Source organism: Mastigoproctus giganteus, chromosome 1, assembly GCF_048544385.1.
Source record: "Mastigoproctus giganteus isolate SK-2022 chromosome 1, ASM4854438v1, whole genome shotgun sequence".
Lineage (NCBI taxonomy): Eukaryota > Metazoa > Arthropoda > Arachnida > Uropygi > Thelyphonidae > Mastigoproctus > Mastigoproctus giganteus.
Genome location: NC_143575.1, coordinates 146,918,524 through 146,933,947, shown reverse-complemented (window position 1 = coordinate 146,933,947; position 15,424 = coordinate 146,918,524). Strand labels below are relative to the sequence as shown.

Here is a 15,424-nt window from a genome sequence, read left to right as displayed (position 1 = left end):
ATTATTCCAGAACTAAGTGCCATAAATTCAAATTACAGGGACAGAGGTTTTGATTATATTGTAGGAAATTTTTAGCCAGCAAGTTGATTGTTGGAACAAGTTGCACTCACAGGTAGTTGAGGCTAACAGTTTGAATAAATTCAAAGGTCAACTGGAGTTACACCTGTGTGGGGAGGGAAGCATATAATTCATATTTTGCTCTACTTTTTTTTCCAGTGCAGCAAAAGCCTGTGGCTTCCTAGCACTATATGGGCAAATACTATTATTAGCCCTCTAAAGATGATCCTGCAACACTTCTTTAACCAATGATTACATTATTTTCCCAGGGACAGAAGTCAATCTTACAAGTTTATAGTTATTCAGTATGCCCATTGATCCCACTTTGACACATATTGGAGGCTCCTCTGAATCCAATGATCTCATAATTACGGCTAAAAGGTTTTCATACCTGTCTTGTTGCTTTTAATATAATTGGATAAAGTACATCAGGCATGGATGCCTTATTTACAATTGGCTTCAATTTCTCTTTTACTTTCTTTTCTGTTATTACAAAATTTAGCACCTAGTTATAACTTAGTATACCTCTATATTTCCCCAGGCATGAATGTAGATGCAAAATATTTATTCAGTTTGTCAGAAATCTAAATAGGATCATCCTCGCTTGCCTAAGATGCTAAGCAACTTGGCTGGCACCCAGTTTGGATTTATGTAGGTTTCTGTTCCCTGACAATTTCTTATTGTCATAATTTTTCTTATCTGCCAGCAGTTTTATTAGTTTATCTGAATCCATTTAGGTCCAAATATCAAACAATATCTTAGTTGGTATAAGAAAAAAAAAAAAAAAATTTGGTAATTCTATGATAGTAGAAATTTTAGGGTTCCTTTCCTGGCTTCAGAAAGCCAAGGACAACTGCCCTATAGCAAAACTCCATAAAATAATCCTTCTGATATTTGATTGTAGGGAAGTAACAGCTTTAGATAATATGAAGGAAACCATTTTATCATCTGATATTGTATGCCGCTTGGTCCTGCAGATTGCAGTGTTGCAGAGCAGTGCACTTATCAATTCCTGTTTAGTGAATAAGTTAAAGCTCAACATTAGCATTAGTAGAGGCATTTGATGCAAGAAAGCAAGCTTATGCAGCATCAGCCAAAAAAATAAAAAATAAATAAATAATAAAAAAAAAAACCACTTCCACTTCACCCCTCTGTTCGTTCAAAATACCTGTCCAGCTGAGCCTTAAACTTATTTAGGCTATCAACTTCCACGACAAGGGAAGGAAGTCTGTTCCACCAACCAACCACCCGCTGGCTAAAGGCAAATTTCCGCACGTCTATCCTACATCTGTCTTTCCTCAATTTGAATTTATGCCCTCTCAGGTGATTATTCTGAACGAGAGGAAGAATCCCATCAGCATTGCACATGCTCAAACCATTCAAGGCTTTATACACCTATCAGATCACCTCGCTGGTGCCTAGTCTCCAGACACTGTAATTTGCAAAACTTAAGCCTTTCTTCGTAAGAGCATCCCTTTGTTCCATTCACTAATCTTGTTGCCCTTCTCTGTACTCGTTCCAGCAGCTCTACATCCTTCTTGAAATGAGGCCTCCAGACCTATATACAGTACTCTAGGTGTGGCCTGACCATTGCCTTATATAAGGGAATAATCACCTCCTTATCCCTGCTAAAATTCCTATATATCATTGACAAGACACCATGAGCTACTCTTGCAGCCTGTCTGCACTGCTCAGAGAACTTCATATCTGCCTGCACAACCACCCCCAGGTCCCTTTCATTCTCTACCACTGTCAGTGTAGTACCACAGAGTTGATACGTTGCTCTGGGGTTGCTGTTTCCCCATGTGTAGTACTTTACATTTGTCAATGTTAAACTTCATTTGCCACCTCTCAGCCCATCTGCTCAACTTTTCCAGATCCTGTTGCAGCAGCATAGTGTCAGTAGTGTCCTTGACAACCCTGCCTACCTTTGTATCGTCTGCAAACGTTGACATTAAGCTTGATATACCATCATCAATATCATTTATGAATACAGAAAACAATAATGGACGCAACTCTGAGCCCTGAGGGACTCCACTAATAACATTAGTCCACGACGAGCAGTGTCCATTGATTACCACTCTGTCTTCTCCCCCCTTACCACCCCTTTATCCATAGCAGCAATTTGCCTCCAATGTCACACTGCTCCAATTTGTGCAGCAGTCTTCCATGTGCAACGGTATCAAAAGCCTTTCTAAGATCCAAGTATATAATATCAAAGTTATTCCCTGCATCCAGTTCCTTTGTGACTGCATCATAGTATCCAATCAAATTGGTCAGGCAAGACTTCCCCTTAACAAAACCATGCTGTGTCCGAGCTATAACTGAAGTCTTGTCTAAATGATCCTGCAGTGCTTCTTTAACCAGTACCTCCATTAATTTTCCTGGAACAGAAGTTAAACTCACAGGTCTATAATTGCTTGTGTCAGCCTTTGATCCTCCTTTGTGAATTGGGGTCACATTTGCACATCTCCAGTCTGTGGGTACCTCCCCTGAGTCCAAGGAAGCTCTCATAATTATGGCTAAGGGTTTGCTTACTTCCTCTGCTGCCTCCTTTAATATAACTGGATAGATCCCATCCACCCCAGGTGCCTTTCTTGTATTCATCTTCAACAATTTCTCCTCCACTTTACTCCCAGTTATTTCAAGATTCTGTAGCTTACTGCTAGAGTTGAATACACCTCTGGCATTCCCCTCGCTGAATAACTCCTCATGTGTGAATGTCGATGCAAAATATTCATTTAGTTTGTTAGCTACCTGAGCAGGATCATCAACAGTTGACCCATCGATATCAAGTGGTCCAATCTGATTCATCCCCTTCCTTCTAGAGTTTACATAAGTAAAGAACTCTTTGCTGTTTTTCTTTGCATCCCTTGCCAAAGATTTCTCGTAATCTGCCTTTGCCTGCCTAACCTCCTTAGTAAATTGGTTACAGATCAACTTGTATCTATCATAGGCTTCTGTGTCACGTGTTAATTTGTATGTATCCCATGCATGTTTCTTCTCTGCCATATGCCTCATCAGTTCATCTGACATCCATTTAGGCCTAAACCTTGAACAATATTTGTTAGTTGGTATGTAAAGCCTAGTAGCTTCCAAGATAAGTTCTTTGAATGCTTCCCATTTTGCATTTGCTGTTGGTAACATCAGTTGGTCCCACTGTATAGAATTTACATACTGTCTCAGTCCATCGTAGTCGCCTTTACGAAAGCAATAACCCTTCCCTTTACCCTTAATGGTAGTTAACTCTTTTAGTAAATCGCACTTCAGCACACTGATCACTGCCACCTAGTGGTTCATTTATCTGCAGATTCTTAATGCATGAAGAATCACTGCTGATAATCAAATCAAGAGTATTCCTCCCTCTAGTTGCCTCCCGAACATGCTGATGTAGAAAACAATCATCCAATAAATCCACAAAAGCCTTGCTAGTGTGTGAGTGACCAGCCCCCAAATTCCAGTCAATATCTGGGAAATTAAAATCTCCCATTATAAGACTCTCTGATTTACTGGCCCACTATTTCCCTGTACAGTTTCTTATTATACTCATCAGTCATTAGGCCTATAGCACACTCCTACTCAATTTTTATTTCCCAATGCTCATGTCACACCAAACTGACTCAACACTACACTGTCCAGCGATGTCCACTGGCTTCACTTCCTTGGATTTTATGCATTTCTTAAATAATAGCATAACCCCTCCTCCTTTCCTATCCAGTCTATCCTTTCTGTAGACGCTGTACTCCCCAAATTCCAGTTCTGCATTCCTTATATCTGTGTGACACCACATCTCTGATATCCCAACAATATCTGCCTTTGATGTTTTGAGCAATACCTCAAATTCATTTACTAAACTCCTAGCATTGGTGTACACGCAAGTATACATGCACCTATTTCTATTCTTAGCTACCCTAACACAACCCATGTTTACTTGTACCGCAATGACTCCCAGCAGTCTCTGAAATATCCTACATCTTGTTTTTCAGGCTTCTGCTCATTCCAGTAGAAGCAGTGCAAGAATCTTTCACCTCTGCCAGTGGCTACTGTTAATCTATTCGTCTTTCTCTCCCCCCCAAGCTAGCAGTTTTCCGACCCACCTAACACTGCCTCGATAGCATCAGCAAATATTCTTGCACCCTTTCTATTTAAGTGTATGCCATCCCTGTAGAAGCAATCTCTCCTGTTAACAAGTACAGTCCAGGCTGAAAAAAATTTTACCCCTTGAGCCTTGCACAATCTTTCCAGGGCCGAATTGATCGACAAGGCTCTCATCATATACTCCCTCCTATCCTCCTATGGATTTGTTTCTCAACTTGCTTATTTAAAACCTGGAACTCTCCTGAGTATGTTTCAACAGATGTATTGGCAATAGCAGTTGGTCTGCAACTGTATATCCTTTATGTTCCAATATTAATGAGGACACTATCATAAATAAACTTTCATTTTCCAAATTTTATCCCAGACAACTTTGGCACTGGCTGTCTGGTTAATGGAGGATATAAACTTTAATCAGCATGCCCTTTTGCCCCAGTGACATGAATTGTGCTTTGGCATAGGCACATTTAAAGGCTATACAATGTTCAGTCACAAGATAACATAGAAATATCACAGAGGCCTGATTTTGTGCCTTCTGCATGATAATGCACTCTGATATACACATTACTGCATCATCAACTGATTTCTGCTGGACTAATAGGATCAAATTCTGTTAGTTGTGTGAATGTGCCCCAATCTACCTGATCAAACTTCCACTGAGATTTCAGATCAATGGCAGGGTTGCCAGCCCAATATGATGGATGTTACACTTAGCTGATCATTTCCGAAGGGATTATTTGTGAACAGAGGAAGCAAGAAAGTAGAGCAGATAGAAAGATATGGCAGAGAACATATGGATAGGCACACGGAAATTGATGATGATTCCCACATTTCATAAGGTCAGGTCATCATTCTCAATTATATGTTCAACAATACAGCCACATTCATTAATATTTGAACTTTCACAGGATAGCATGTCCATTAAAATCCCAGAGACAGGGCAATTGCAAAATAAGCTTGTCAAGATCTATCCAGCAGATGTTTGTCCCAGGAGGCAAATATATACTGAACAGATTGCGAGAAGAAACTACTACTACCTCTAAGTTAGTTCAACTGAAAAAAGTATGGTTTCTCCTTCATGGGACACATCCAAATTCCTGTCCATACAGATGGTAGTAAAATTCCACATGATGGGGTTATCATCATGTATTTTGGGCAGATTTTTGGCTTCAAACATGTTTCCTAAAAATAAGACAGTTCGTGTTCATGCAGGAGCATTCTGCCATCTTCCATATTTCATTGGAATCCATGAAAATTCCATTCTAAGAATTCAGCCATTATTATTTAATGGCTAGTGGACCTGTTAGCTGGCTCAGAAATGCAGATTTCTGCTTTTAGGAAATGGGGTGCTCCGAATCCATATCTTCCTCAGGATACAGATTGAAGACAGGATCATCCGCACTTTCCTTTTCTTCATTTACCACCATTGCATCCTGTATCCTACGAATAACAGGCTGGGTCTTAGTCTGTTCATTGTTTTAGGTTTTATTGGTGCATAAGCAGCTAAGGCTATAATGTGCCAAAACAAAGTTATATAAAAAAGGTAGCAGTTACAATTTCACTGGCCTAATGAACAAGATCACTATGTCAAGATGTATAACAATAAAATGAGTAAAAAAAAGGTATAAAAGATAAATTTTAAATAAGAGTAAATAAAAAGGTTTGATGATTTAAATAAGTAAAAAATGTTTGACACATGGTCACAGTAGATAAAATCTGATCGAGTGCATAACTAAAAGTAGTATACAGGGTGTTTCAGTTAAACGTTTCAGAACTTCTAAGAGGGGTAGGGTACATCCTGACAACTCGAAATCATATAGCAATGTGGGGTCGGAAATGCTTTCCTGAAGCGGTGTTGTACACAGAAGCACCATAAAAAGAAAAGAGACCGTAAGTGAGAAATCGTTTTAATAATACATGAAAAGAAGCAAAAAAGGTACATGGATTAAAGTAAGTGTTCGAAGCTTCTTCCACGGGCTACAATGCATGCCTCACATCTCCGACGCATGGACATCCGAACATTCTGGAATACTCCAGGCGAATTTCGAATTTCTTGAACAAGAACGCCAAGTTAGTAGGATGGATGATTACACGAACACAGAGTTAGCCGATATGCATTTGGCGTACGGGGCTGCAAATTGTAGTGGGCCAGCCACACAGCGTTTGTACGCGGAACGATATCCGACGAGGCGTATTCCCAGTCGTAATTTCTTTGCAAGACTGCACCAGAGATTAGCTGAGAGAGGTTCATTTGAAAGAGCTGACAGGGACAGGATAAGAACAGCACGGACTCCAGCCGTCGAACAGAATGTGCTGCAGCATGTACAGGGGAATCCAAGAACGAGTACACGAAGTCTAGCAAACGCAGTCGGGGTTTCCCATTGCAGCGTCTGGAGGATTCTCTGAGAACAAGACATGCATCCGTTTCACGTGCAGCGTGTCCAGACACAGCAACCGGAGGATTATGCACCTCGTATTGCTTTCGCACAGTGGTACCTTGGAAAATGTGCTACAAATCCCCTTTTTCCTGCTGAAGTGTTGTTTTCCGATGAGGCATCCTTCACAAGGGAAGGAATTTTCAACACGCATAACGACCATATCTGGGCGGTCGAGAACCCGCATGCAATACGACGTCGTGCAGCACAGATTCGATTTTCGGTCAATGTATGGGCCGGTATTATGGGAGATCACCTCATCGGACCTTACCTGTTACCGTGTCATCTAACCGGACCTATCTACTTGATCTTTCTGCAGCAAGTATTGCCACAACTTTTGAGAGATGAACAGATTTCTGCATCGACGCAACACACAATGTGGTTCCAACACGATGGAGCCCCTGCCCATTATAGCGGAGATGTTCGTAACTACCTGGATGTCACATTTGGTCAACAGTGGATCGGACGTGGTGGTCCCATGCATTGGCCTGCTCGGTCACCCGACCTATCATGTCTTGATTTTTATTTCTGGGGTCATATGAAATCGTTAGTTTATGACACCCCTGTTGACAATGCTGAGGAGCTGGTTGCAAGAATCGCAGTAGCTGCCGAAGAAATTCGAAATTCGCCTGGAGTATTCCAGAATGTTCGGATGTCCATGCGTCGGAGATGTGAGGCGTGCATTGTAGCCCGTGGAAGAAACTTCGAACACTTTAATCCATGTACCTTTTGCTTCTTTTCATGTATTATTAAAACGATTTCTCACTTACGGTCTCTTTTCTTTATGGTGCTTCTGTGTACAACACCGCTTCAGGAAAGCATTTCCGACCCCACATTGCTATATGATTTCGAGTTGTCAGGATGTATCCTACCCCTCTTAGAAGTTCTGAAACGTTTAACTGAAACACCCTGTATAAAAAAAAAAAAAAAAAAATTATGGTTAAAAAGGTGTCCAGGGAAGTCATCTGCCTTCAGCAGGTATGAACAACTTCCTCTATGGTTCCTGTACAGACTAGACTGCAGTGTTTGATTACAGGCTTTATTTGATAAAGCTTGTTTGTGACCTGCCCTTACCAAGATTGTTGCCACTGGGAGAGTAGCCCGTAGTCTGTATAGGGGAGTAACAGGCTATGGTTCTGGGGCTGCAGCAATCTAGCTGCAGCATCAGCTAGTTCATTACCCTCAATCCCAATTTGGCTTGGGATCCAACAGAAACATATGTTGAAAGAACATTAAAAAAGAATGTAACATCTGCTGGACACTAGTCAGGAGTGGATGAGGATTGTATCTGCTACCTGACAAAGCCTGTATTATACTTTGTCTTTACACCATAAACCTTTGGTACTTATTAGTTTTAATATGGCCCAAGGCTAATTCAATAGCATACAACTCTGCTAAGTATATGCTGCATCCACTGGGGATAGACAATTTTTATCTGGGAAGATGGTGGCATACCCAAACAATAACTCTGACCTCAAGCCAAGGCAAGAAGTCAGACTATTTTGGTTCAGTGGGTGGCATAGTTATTGGTAGAGAGAATTTGGAGTGGTCTTTCCACACTTGTTAATACAGAAGTTGAATGCTGGTGTTTGAGCATGAGGGTAGAAGTAGTTTTCTTGGTGACTGGGCAATGGCCTACAATGATATTAAGCTCTCTGCACAGCTTTGGGACACAAATACCAAAGGGAAGGTTGACAGTTTGATGAGTATTATAAGAGATGTTTTATCATGGTTCAAAAAGAGGTGTCCATGGAAGGTGGTCTGGCAGGGATTTCAGTTTAAGGGTATACTGCAGAGACCTGTTTCCTACAAAGTGATTATGTCCAGAGCATCTATGGCTCATTTGTTTCAACATAGAGGCTCTGGACATAGGATGTTTGAAATGCTACAAATACGAATTGCCAGATGACGGTTGAGATCCAGCCATCAAAATACAAAGTCCAGCAGATACATATACTTGTAACACAATCTAACTTAGATTACATAAGTGCACAATGGAAGTGCAATAAAGTGTAGTGTATTGGTCAGCACCTCAAGAATTAGACTATATTGTACATAGGATATTTAAGCCTCTGGGGCATTTTGCATATAGTTGATGGATGTGTTGTAGAAAGGCCAAAAAAATCCAGTCTACATACTACTGGAATAGCATTTTGTCCAAGTCCCAATTCTGGTTGTGCTTCCAGCAAAAATGTATGCAAACAGTCTTTCGCAGGGAGAACCTGAAGAGAATTTCTAATAAAAGTTAGATGACCTCTAAGGCCGATGCCATAAAGGTCTTTTAAAATTCCAACTCCCCAAGTTGTGCCATACACTTTTTCCATAACAAAGAACCTGCCACCAGGTGTTCTCATTTTAAAAAGGAATCTCTGTTTCCAGCCTAATTAAAATGGTCCAGAGTGATCTGTTCCTTCAGAAGTCTCACTGAACTCTGGAGAGGATGATATTTGTCTCCAAATACCATTTAAGGCCATTCAGAGCAATAGGATTGTAGTTTATTGGAACTTCAGGATCTTTTCCTGACTTAAGAAAGGAAAGAGTGATTGCATCATGCCAAGAATCCAGAAATTGTTCTTCTAGAAAGATTCTACCATACAGAAAACAGTTGTCCAAGGATTTTGCTGACAGATGTTTAATCATTTCTTAGTGGATGGGATCTGGCTAGCAGCACTTGCCTTGGTAAGTGTTGGAGCTGTTTTTAAACTCTTCTATGGCAAAAGAGTCTATTATAAAGAATGGGAATCCTTAGATTTGAAGTTAATTGGCTGCTTTTCTTGTTTCTTTCAAGACGAGGAACTCTGGGAAGTAAGATGTTGAAGAGATGGTAGAGAAAGTATCCCCAAGAGAATGGCTATTGTAGTTGGGTCTGCAATAGCACATCCATTATATTCCAGGACCGATAAATGGTGAAACATACATTGCACCATTTATCGGTCTTGGAATGACCAATAAATGGTGCAGCAAAATCCTTGGTGCAATGTATGTTTCCCCTTCATTTTCCAGATTTTGTCCCAGACAGTTTTAGTGCTGGTCAACTGGGTAATAGTTGATTTAAAACAGATCCACGATTCCTTTTGGCTTTGATGTACTTAGATGCTGTACATTGCGAGAGGTCTGCTCACCATGTACAGGTACTCATGTTGAGGGGCCTGTAATGGTGAAGTAACAATAGCAATCACTGAAGGAGTGATAGGGACATACCATAAAACATCTGGTCAAGGTCTATATGTAATTCCCAACTGGAAGTAAACATGTATTTAGTTCACACTTAGCAGAAATACTTTATTCCTTCTTTTCATTCATTAACATTATCTATAAAACCATGCCACTCAAGCAACATCTTGGACAGTTACTTTTTAGTAACGGACAAACTGATAAATTTTTTTTCGGCTGATTTAATACTTTAATAAAATACTGTTGCTGTAGTGTACATGAATTCTGTTATTAGCAAGTACAGTTTATAGAATAACTAAACTAGTTCTGATTTAAAAAAAAAAAACAAAACACCAAACCTTAACAGAATTATTTCAAATATGTAATTTTTTCCTAGTGGATTTTTAGATGTAAAGCAGTAAATCATCCCATAAACACAGATGACTAGTCAGCCACACTAGTTAACCAAGAAACTAACTGCAAGGACCCACAACTCAGAACCTTCAAATGGATGGGACAGAACAAGAAAGAATATTTAAAATTATATCATACGCTGAGTTATCTTTGCATTAGCACCCCCATGTAGGAAGACTGGCCTGTGATGCTGGTGCAAGCTTAAAGCTGGGAACAGCTGATATAAGATTCTCCCTGTGTGGTGATCAGTTTGAGTGTCTGCAAGAAGGAATGGATTGGTGTTGGGATCTTTCCAGCTTCAAAGATGGAGTGATGGGAAGTGCCAGTATCTCAATACCAGCCAACATGTGGTGAGTGTCATGCGTCTCTTCTCATAACACAGTTATGCAACAGTGGGCCAGTATAACATAGATGCAGCAAGACCAATATCAACATGAACTATGTGCTGGACATTAGCTCATATAGGCCATAGCAGTCAATGGCTGTCACAAACATTCATGCTTACTGTGAGGATACTAGAAACTGCACCTTGCATAGGGACAGCCATACCAACATATGGGAATTCTGGCCTGGTCTGATAAATCCTGTTGTTTCCAACTGTATCATGCTGATGGGTGTATCCACATTTGGATAGAGCAACAAGAGGCCATGGCGTTATGGTTTGGGGACTGCTTTTGTAGGATGCAGCCCTGGATCCTTTGATTACTGTTAATCAATGGCTATGATAATGCCTATCATTCCTGACCATGTACACCCCTTCAAAATTACAGTATATCTAGACAACTCCAGCATCTATCAACAAGTCTGTGCCATACCACAAGGACTAGCAGGTTGCTAACTGGTTTCAGGAACATGAAAATGAGTTTGCTCCAGGTACACACCCAACAAAGCATGTTTGGGATCAACTGGAAAAGGACATTCAACCCTACAACCATCTAACTGTCAATGTGCAGGATCACAGGACACATTGTGTAACACCCTGTGGAGTCCTGTACACAATCCAGGCTGTACTGTAAGCAAATGGTTCCACCCCACACAAAGTACTAGGCAGGTGTTGATAATGCAAAGTCAACTCAGTGTATATAATATTTGAAATTAATCAACTTTTACAAAAGATTCAAATGGAATCAGCTAAGAATTCATAGGAAACCAATTCATAATTCTTACCTTTTTTCCCATTCCATGAATCCCACTTTGATTTACCCTTTAAGTCAAACAACCCAGGACGTTCTAATGTTAAAAATAGAAATTGTGATAAGGATCAACATAATCAATTGTTAAATAAATTACAAAATTATAAATAATGAACCAATTCAAGGGTACTCAACCTTTGTGCCTGTAGAGTGTTTAAAAGAGCAGCACAAATCAACCATTCATTTTATTGGCAAAATGACTGGGCAATTAGTGCAGAGAAGAACTTAAATCATTGTGTTCTTGCAAGCTGACTAGTAATGAATTGCTTCATTTGCTGCATAATATACAGATGATACTAGCATCCAGCTAGGTAAATTACTACTTAAAAACAAACTGATATGATTAGCACACACACACAGAATTGACACGCCTTGCAAGTTTATGATCTTATGTACATTACCACTCATGTTATAGCCCTTTATTCTTTATAATCTCTTCTTTTAAAAAGGATAGATAACCACATTGGGTCCACCAAATGAATTCACATTGCTTTCAACTATACATAATTATGTGATTCTTTTAGTACAGTAGAAGATCTGTTATCTGGAATAATTTGAAAGGCTGATTTTTTTTTTATTAATGCAGTAAGCATTAATAAAAAAAGCAAACGTGATCACTGTTATAGTGATCACGTTTGCAAATTGAATTTTGATTACAATAATCAAAAATAGAGTTCAGTACCTGTTTATAACAGATTGTACAAACAAAAAGCCTAATAAACTGAAAATGACAAATTGTTTTACAGTTTTGACCTCTACAATTCTGTGACCTTCAGAAAAATATCAGACTACTGGGTTTTTTTGGAAACCATGAGTGAATTTCAGATTAGTTTAGCTGCAGATTTGGCAAGAATAATATTGGCCTGAAATAGTGAGATTATTTTTTCTCAATTGTTTATGATAAAATGTGAACGAAAAGAAAAAAAACTGTTTTAACATTGCAAAAAAAAAAAAAAACTGAAATTAGATTATGATATAGTTTAGGGCTAAAGCCTCAGGTTATGTAAGAGTAGATCGTGGATATAGCTTAGCTTAATTTTTCAGCACTCACCTCATAGTAATCTGCTTAGTTGGTTGAAAGTTTTGCCACATGCATAGTGGTTAAGAGATTCTAATAACTTACAGGGATTATAAATTTAAAAACTAAGTTATGGGCTTTACTAAAAATTTTCCTAAGAAAGGAAAGTGCACCTTCCATTCTATGGTTGTCTAATTAAAATTAATTAAATGAAGTGAGATAAAAGCTAATAGCTGCACACGAGCGACTTTCGAAATCATCTTCAGTTAGCTATAGTGGGAAGGGGAGAGCGCACGATGGGCTCCCGAAATGCATTTCGGGAACCCAACCTGTATATAACACACTCGCTTGCTCTTCCCTCCATGGCTAACTGAAGACGATTTCGAAAGTCGCTCGTGCGTGGCTATTAGCTTTTATCTCACTTCATTTAATTAAACAACCATAGAATGGAAGGTGCACTTTCCTTTCTTAGGAAAATTTTTAAAGCCCATCACTTAGTTTTTAAATTTATAATCGCCGTAAGTTTTTAGAATCTCTTAACCACTATGCATGTGGCAAAACTTTCAACCAACTAAGCAGATTACTACGAGTGTGAGTGCTGAAAAATTAAGCTAAGCTATATCCACAATCTAGTCATTACATCACAGCACATAAGGACTCCTTAAAATATCATCAGTTATGTAAGAGTAACTAATGTACAAGTTAGCGCAACTGCATCTTTTCAGGGCATAGCCAACTACTTAAATAGTTAGTTAAAATGGAAATTATTAATAGAATTAGAAAAGGTGAAAAATTTAGGAAATCTCTCCAAAGAATTTTTAACATGGGGACTTCAATTTATGACATCAAGAAAAATTCCAAAGCTATAACAGAATTTGTCGTTTATGGATAGTGAAGGAGGATCTAGCAAGAAAAAGACTGTTGAAACCTGAAAATGTCGCTTTAGAGTTCACTCACTATTTTTGTGTTTTCTTCAGATGAAGTTTGTGAACCAGTGTCTGGCCCAATGTTGTGTAAAAAAAAAAAGCATTAGATTTTAATCTAAAATTATAGGTAATGAAGATTTTAAGGCAAGCACAGGTTGGCTCAAACTTTAAACTGAGGCAGTGGCAGATTTCCACACAGGCACATGAGGCCTCTTAAATTGAGGCCTCATGGGGCCTCTTAAATTAAGGTGGCCTCAAATCTTATGTTTCAAAAAAAATAATCGTTTCATTTTAAAATTTTTTTACACTCATCTTTATTACCATTACTGAATAAAACTATAATTTAAGATGAGAAGTTAGTAAACTCTTATGTAAATATCCCTACATATTATATGAAATATGTACGCAAAATAAGTGAATCTGAAGTAGAATACATTATCATTAATGCTTAAATTAAACACTTTCAGTTTTTTCCTAGGGGAGGTAATTCCACGAGTGAAGAACCCTGTGACGATATTGCTCAAGAAATGATATTAGATTTGTTCACGGAGGCAGTTCAAAACTATTTGAAACTACCGTAATTGGGAACCAATAAGCAAGCGCAGTAGGTCTTTTAAAGCCTCTGAAATCACTACTGCGCTGGCTCACATGTAACGGAGCATCGTGTTTTTTAATAGCTTTCGGAACTAACATTTTGCTCACGAATCTGTTACAAATTACTAGTTTGGTGTGGTTGGTGTTTTAGTGTAGGAGTATTTTTGTTTTGTTATCAAGTAAGTATTTGTAATATACTATGTATTATTTATGTATTTATCAAAAAACTGAATTGTTCGACGAGGCGTGACATTTATAGCAAGTGATAATTGGGAATTAAATTTAATTCCCAATTAATAAAATATGTATGAAAGAATTGCGCAACCAAAATGATTAAAACCGCAACATCAAATCTAGAGCGTGTGCCATAGTAAAAACGTGGCATGTAGAATGCACACTGTAGTGGTACTGTATTTAGAGGGGGGCCTCAAAATTGAATTGCGCCTGGGGCCTCTCAAGTGCTAAATCCGGCACTGAACCGAGACCATATATGTGAACTAGATATTGAAGGCGAGAAACTTTCTGCAGACGAAGCAGCAGCAGTGTCCTTCAAAAGGAAGTTTGCTTCATTTGTAGCAAATTAAGAGAAAGACTTTATAAATGTTGATGAGACTGGCTTATTATGGAAAGCATTACCGAGAAAAACCCTAGCCACTAAAAGAAAAGTGGTCTGCACCAGGTTTTAGGATGAGAAAAGAGCAAGTTACAATAGATCAGTGCAAATGCTACTGGGACACAGATTGTCCATGTTCATTATCAGCAAGTCTAAAAAGAGCACATTTAAAAACCTTTCCAATTTTCCTGTTTTGTATAAAAATGCCTGGATGGATGTACCCTTTTCCAAGATTGGTTTATAATTCTTTAAAATTTAACTAATCTTAATTATTTAAGTTAATTGTAAGATAAGATTAAATAAATTTAATCATACCTTACATCTGATTATCTAGAAAATTGGGCTATCTGGAAGAGGTCTGACATCAATTATTCCAGATGATTGACTCTTACTGTTTTTCTATTGGGACACCAGCATCCAGAAAGCAAGGTGTCTGCAATTACAAGACATTGTCTATCCCCATGGGAAAAGCAAATATATGGGGGGTTAGCAAAAAAAAAAAAAAAGGGTGGGTGTATGTGTAGAATTTATAAGTTGAAGAGGTGTATTAAATATAGTAATATGGATACACAGTAAAATGCAAGTAGAAATCCTATAAATAGTCCATTAATATTAAGTTAACACAAAATGAAACATGGTGATAGCAAGTGGGATCAATGGTTAATGGAGTAGGATGACCCTACTCCATTAACATTGCAAAAAGAGTACCTAAACTACACTAATAATCTGAGAAATAAGAGTATAGGCTAGCTTAAAGTGAGGCTCAGGAAAGCCCAGGATCACAAGCCTATTCCTAAAGTAGGACCCTGAACTGAATTTGCATAAACTTGGTGGTGTTAGGCATATGCAGTTTTATAATAATAATAAAATAAGTAGTTATCTTGAGATTATCTATTTGTATACTAACTTTGGTACATTATATTATC

General features: G+C 38.6%; 1 protein-coding gene across 1 annotated transcript in view; it reads right to left on the bottom strand.

The window, feature by feature from the left end:
- Positions 1-15,424, bottom strand: part of Acbp1 (Acyl-CoA binding protein 1) — a 72,161-nt gene that overhangs the window by 33,200 nt on the left and 23,537 nt on the right. The window contains exon 3 of the mRNA XM_090382630.1: positions 11,322-11,384. Coding sequence (XP_090238756.1) covers positions 11,322-11,384 — 63 coding nt within the window. The remainder of the gene's footprint in view (positions 1-11,321; positions 11,385-15,424) is intronic.